This window comes from Eulemur rufifrons, chromosome 2 (assembly GCF_041146395.1).
Source record: "Eulemur rufifrons isolate Redbay chromosome 2, OSU_ERuf_1, whole genome shotgun sequence".
Classification (NCBI taxonomy): domain Eukaryota; kingdom Metazoa; phylum Chordata; class Mammalia; order Primates; family Lemuridae; genus Eulemur; species Eulemur rufifrons.
In genome coordinates this window covers 12,094,562-12,101,181 of record NC_090984.1, presented here as the reverse complement: position 1 = coordinate 12,101,181, position 6,620 = coordinate 12,094,562, and the positions used below count along the sequence as shown (strand labels likewise).

The window sequence follows — 6,620 nt, the reverse complement described above, 5'->3', positions numbered from 1 at the left end:
TCAAAGATAATCCTTGTTCGAATTTTGGTGTATGTTGTAGATAATTTTTCTGTGCAAATATATTTGTAATTACACAAGATCTATATGCTGATTTAATTCTTCCAGTCCAGAAAAGGAAACCAAGTATCTTTTCATAGCAGTATCTGAAATGTTATTTCTCTTTCCATATGATGGAATTTTGCATTCTTATTCTTTTGCATAAAGGACTTTTTAATTCCCTCAGTAAAAAAGTTATTTTTTATTTCATTTTTATAGATTCATAGTAAGAATGAAAAATTTATCAAATATTTATTACACTTTTTACATTTTGTTTTATGAATCTTTAATACTCTCTTCCTTTTCCCCAGATATGCATCGATCTTTCTATGATACATAATTAAGTCTTTAATTATGACTTGATATCTCTAGATTAGAGATATTAATGTTTATCAAATAGATTATTTGTGTATTCTGTTTTCTGCATGGCATATTTCCTCATTCAGAAATTTTCAATTTGTGGTTCCAATTACTGATCTTTGCTTCTCTTATTTCTACTGAAGACTTTTTATTCAAAAAGAACTTCTACTTTCAAAGATTATACCTATACATGTATAAATTTGTATTATCTATCTATCTACATATGTGTTTTTTTCAGATAGCTTATGTAGTCTCTTGTTCCATATTTAAAATTCAAAATTTACTTGGCAATATAGAGATAGAATTTAACATTCTTTTTCTAAATAGCTAATTAATCATTAAACACTTATTCATACAATTTTTTTTAAAAATTAAGGAAATACCTAAATTTTTAAACACTGAGAAAGGGCATTTACAGATTATCCTAAGAGAAGAAAATATAAAAAAAATTAATCCAAGCTGTATTTATTTTTAAGAAAACTTAGAAAGTAAGTAAATGTCCAAAATGGGTACATTTTAAAGATCCATTTCCACAGGGGGGAATATTTTGATGAGATAAGAATCAGATGACAGAAAACGTACATATCATTGACTTCTATATTTAGAAACTCACGAATTCTGTATTTAAAAACTCCATTTTTGTTAAATTTATGTAAGAAAATTGATAATATAAATGAAACGTAAACAATGATTAATAAGGCCAGGCCCATTGGCTCACACCTGTAATCCTAGCACTTTGGGAGGCTGAGATGGGAGGATCTCTTGAAGTCAGGAGTTTGAGACCAGCTTGGGCAACACACTGAGACCCCCGTCTCTACAAAAACTGGGGAAAAAAATTAACCAGGCATGGTGGTGTGCACTGTAGTCCTAGCTACTTGGGAGGTTGAGGCAGGAGGATCACTTGAGCCCAGGAGTTCGAGGCTGCAGTGAGCTATGATTGCACCACTGCACTCCAGCCTGGGCAGCAAAGCAAGATCCCAATCTCAAATAAATAAATAAATAAATAAACAATGATTAATAATACCAGTGGCTACTATTTTTTAGCAGAAGGAGAGTCCAAGATCCAGAGAATTTAACATGCTGAAATTACAGAAATGCAGCACAATAGAAGAAAGACTCTTTCAATGATTGAAAAAATCTGCCTAGAATCAGGGAATTCTTATTCTCACGTGAATTGGTCAGAAAGAGCAAGAGTGGCCACCAGGGATGCTGGGCAAGGGCTGATTGCTTGGGGATGCAGGCAAGCCCTGGAGCAGCAGTCCTCAAACTTGGGTGTGCATGAGAATTCTCAAGAGGGCTTGTTAAAACCCAGAATGTTGGCACCATTCCCGGAGTATACAGTTCAGTTGATCCAGTGGGTCTGATAACGCACATTGCTCACGAGTTCCCAGGTGATGCTAATTGATGTTGCTATTCCAGGGACCACAGTTTGAGAACCACTGAGCTAGAGACAATTTTTCCAGGTAGCAATAGTAACTGCAGCTTGTCAGCAAAGAGATCCAATGATTAGCCAAAATGCATAACTTCTTGAGTTCCCTGGGTTTGAATAAAGGATATTGCAGTCATTCTGGGGAATGCCTATTTGGAGCGAATTTTGTGTTGCTTACTCTCTCTCTCTCTCTCTCTTCTTCTGGACAAACCCAGAGGCCCCATGGAAAAAAGAAATCAGACAAGAGTTGGAAACTTCCTCCTCCTGGGATTCGTAGAGGACTCTGACTTGCAGCCCGTCCTCTTTGGGCTGTTCCTGTCCATGCACCTGATCGCTGTGTTTGGGAACCTGCTCATCATCCTGGCCACTATCTCAGACTCCCACCTGCACAGCCCCATGTACTGCTTCCTCTCCAACCTGTCCCTTGCTGACATCTGTTTTGGCTCTACTACTGTCCCATAGATGCTGGTGAACATGCAGACACGGAGCAAAGTCATAACGTACGAAGGCTGCCTCAGCCAGATATTTTTTTTCATTGTGTTTGGATGCCTGGACAATTTGCTCCTGACTGTGATGGCCTATGACCGGTTTGTGGCCATCTGTCACCCCCTGCACTACACGGGCACCATGACCCCCCGGCTCTGTGGGCTGCTGGCTCAGGCGTCCTGGTGCGTCAGTGTCGTGGGCTCCCTGCTGGAGACCTTGCCTGTTTTGAAGCTGTCCTTCTGCGCAAACGTGGAAATCCCACACTTTTTTTGTGATCTTCCCGAAGTCCTGAAGCTCGCCTGTTCTGACACCCTCGTTAATAACATAGTGGTGTATTTTGTCACCATCGTCCTAGCTGTTTGTCCTCTCTCTGGGATCTTCTTCTCTTATTCTCAGATTTTCTCCTCTGTCTTGAGAATTTCATCGGCCAGGGGCAAGAACAAAGCCTTTTCCACCTGTGGGTCTCACCTCTCTGTGGTTTCCTTGTTCTATGGCACGGGGCTTGGGGTCTACCTCAGCTCTGCGGCCACACCATCCTCTAGGACAAGTTTGATGGCCTCGGTGATGTACACCATGGTCACCCCCATGCTGAACCCCTTCATCTACAGCCTGAAGAACAGGGACATGCAGGGGGCCTTGGGGAGACTCCTTGGCAAGGCAACGCCTCTCAATGAGTTACCCAAGGCCTCTCATGAGTAGCAATGTGCACAATACTAAGAACCAGAAAACCTGGCCCCCTTCAGCTAATATTTTGACTACTTCTGTTTTTATGTGTATTTTTTGGGGAGGTGTCTCTGCTTTTTTCCCCCCAGGATATTATGGGGATACAAGCATTTTGGTTACATAAATTGCTTTTGTACCATTTAAGTCAAAGTGTGCCCATCCCCCAGATAGTGTGCATTGTATCTGTTAGGTGTGGATTTACTCATGCCCTTCCCCCAACCCCGTTTTATTTCCAATGAATGTTATTTCCATCTGTGCACATAAGTGTTGATTGATTGGTTCCAATTTAACAGCGAGTACATCTCGTGCTTATTTTTCCATTCTTGTGATACTTCACTTACAACAATGGGGTCCAGTTCCACCCAGGTTAATAAAAGCGGTATTAGTTCAACATTTTTTATGGCTGAGTAGAACTCCATGGTACACATATGCCACATTTGATTAATCCACTCATGCACTGATGGGCACTTGGGTTGTTCCCACATGTTTGCAATTGTGAATTGTGCTGCTGTAAACATTCAGGTGCGGACGTCTTTCAGTTCTTTCCTGTGACCTTCCTTTGGGGTTTTCCTGCCCTCGCCACTGTTAATAAAGCTATACATTATTAATAGGTCTCCCTTTTCACTTTCTAACCTGTAATTTCAACTTTGTATGAATACAAACTGGCATTTTCTCAGTTATCTTCAGTAATGATTTGGATTTTTTAATGCTCTTTTTAAAAAATGTTTTCATTTTTAATTATTATGGGTACATTATGGATTTTTAAAAATAAATAAAATCTTACATGTTTAATATGTATCCTCAGAAGCAATGGGATGTGTACCTATGTTGGAAATGTTGCCCTGAAACTCATTGACAGAAATGTTTCTTGAGGTTATGTGAATAAAATTAACTCAGAAGATTTCTCTCCCCTCTTTTTTTAAGGTGATTCACTTTTCTTTTAGTCACACCAACTTTATTAAATTTTTCTACTCTACCACAATTTGAATTTCTTGAACGTCAGAGCTATAGCTTATTCATTTTTGTGACCACAATGCCTGTATAGCTCTCGGTAAGGAGTCTCTGCTCAGTGAATATTTGTCGAAGGGAGTGAAAAATAGATGTGTGGATGGTTAAATTTTGAAAAAATAGCTAAAAGAATGGAATTGGAATGTTCCTAACACAAAGAAATGATAAATGCCTGAGGTGATGAATACCCTAATTATCCTAATTTGACTAATTCATGTTGTATTCCCATATCAAAACATCACATGTACCCTATAAAGATATACAACTATTATGCACCCAGAATAATTTTTTAAAAATCTAAAAAATTTAAAAAATATATAATAGAATCTGGACCAGAATGATACAAATTTATTAATTTAATTAAAATGAGCTAGAAATAAATTCAAAGTTATTGCTATTGATATTAAAACAGCACTCTGTATATGCCAGCACTGTTGAAGCATTTCATACACATTATCTCATCTAATGTTTCCAGTAACTCTTTTAGTGAACAGTATCGTTTTCCTGTATTTACAATACAGAAGTGAGGTCTCACGGCAACTGGGAAAGTAGCTCGAGGTGACGAACCTGCTGGTGGCAGGGCTCAAAGCCAGAGCCGCGTACATCGGGCCACTCTCTTAGACACGATCAAACCTTATAACAGTAGTTACTACACCTCAGAGGAAATAGGAGTTCTCAGACATAAATTCCTAATTCTACAATTCTTCTGCCCCACCAAGAAATGCTCTGTGTCTGGGGACTGAAGACTTAAAAATAAATCCAACCATAGAGTAAGATTTATTAAGTTTCCTTTAATATTTTAATTTGACTTCCTTTGTTCATGAAAATGAGCACATTTTCATGTTTTTGTGTTAATGCTTTTTTTCAGCTTTACTGGAGTATAATTTACAAATTTAAAAAATGAACATATTCAAGATGTCCAAAGTGATGACGTAATATCCTTCTATGTTGTATAATGATTTACTTGTACTTATGTTTTCTAAATTTTCAATTCACCTCCTTTGATCATTTATCATCTTAGATTTTTTTTTAATTCAATGGGATTAAAAGAATTTTTTATATGTCTACATTGCTATGCTGTGTAATTTCCAAGGCATTCTAAATATTTTTTATAGTTTTCCATTTGTCTTTTATTATCTTTATTGTTTGACCTGCAGGTGTTTAATGTGCTCGAATCCATCAATTATGTTCTCAGTTCTATTCCTTTCTTTTCTTCTGAGTTTACACTCAGAGGGTGAATCTCTACTTTATTCTAGAAGTTTACTGCTATTTCAGATCTTTCCTTCAACTTCATTTTATTATGGTGATTAGCATTAAGATCGAATTAAACTTGATTTTGCTTCTCATTCATAACTAATTATACAAGCACTATTTCTTTCAAAATTTTTATGATTCTGCTGCATGGATATACAGTTATGTGCCACATAATAAAAACATTTTGGTCAAGGACAGATCGCATATACAATCGTGGTCACATAAGATTATGATGGAACTGAAAAATTCCTGTCACCTAGTGATGTCACAGCTGTCGTATGTGGTAGCACAATGCAGTACGTGTTTGTGGTGACACCGCTGTAAACAAACCTCTCTAAAAGCATGGACATGCAATTATGTATAATACATAAGACTTGATAATAAACAACTGTGCTACTGGTTTATGTATTTACTATAATATACCTTTTACTATTATTTAAAAGTGTGCTCCTTCTACTTATTAAAAAAAAAGCTGGCTGTAAAACAGCCTCAGGCAGGTCCTCCAGGAGCTCTTCCAGAAGAAGCCGTTGTTATCAGAGGAGATGGCAGCTCCGTGGGCGCTGTTGCCCTGAAGACCTCGCAGCGGGACAGGACGTGGAGGTGGAAGACGGTGATAGTGACAATCCTGACCCTATGTCAGGATTGTGTGTGTGTTTGCTTCTTAGTTTTTAACAACAACAAAAAAAAGTTTAAAAGGAAAATTTGTTTTTAAATTTTTTTTTTAAAAAAGCATATAGAATAAGGATATAAAGAAAAAAAATTTTTGTACCAATGTACAATGGGGTTGTGTTTTATGCTGTTATTATAGTCAAAAAGTTTTAAAAAATTGAAAAGGTTATAAATTTACAACAAGCTGAGGTTCATTTATTATCAAAGAAAGAAAAACAGTTTTTTTAATAAATTTAGTGTTGCCTAAGTGCACAGAGTCCATAAAGTCTATGGCAGGGCACAGCAGTGTCCTCGGCCTCCACGTTCCCTCACCGCTCACTCACTGACCCACCCAGAGCAACTCTTAGTCCTGCAAGCTCGTCTCCTGGTAACTGCCCTAACAGAGGTACCATTTTTAAATCTTTTACACCATATTTTTATTGCAACTTTTCTACGTTTAGATACACAAATACATACCATTGTGTTACAACTGGCTACAGTAACACGCTGTACAGGTTTGTAGCCCAGGAGCGATAGGCCGTAGCACACAGCCTAGGTGTGTAGCAGGCTGCACCATCTAGGTCTGTGTAAATGCTCTCTGGGATGTCTGCACAACCACAAAATTGCCTAATGCCACATTTCTCAGATCGTATCCCTGTCGTTAAGTGATGTATGA

The 6,620-nt window shown here is 37.7% G+C and overlaps 1 protein-coding gene across 1 annotated transcript; it reads left to right on the top strand.

Annotated features, from left to right (window-relative positions):
• The first annotated feature begins 2,047 nt into the window (after positions 1–2,047).
• LOC138397341 (olfactory receptor 7C2-like) lies at positions 2,048–3,010 on the top strand. The gene is given in 1 exon segment (XM_069491263.1): positions 2,048–3,010. A coding segment is annotated over 1 exon segment (963 nt).
• The last annotated feature ends 3,610 nt before the right edge of the window (positions 3,011–6,620 follow it).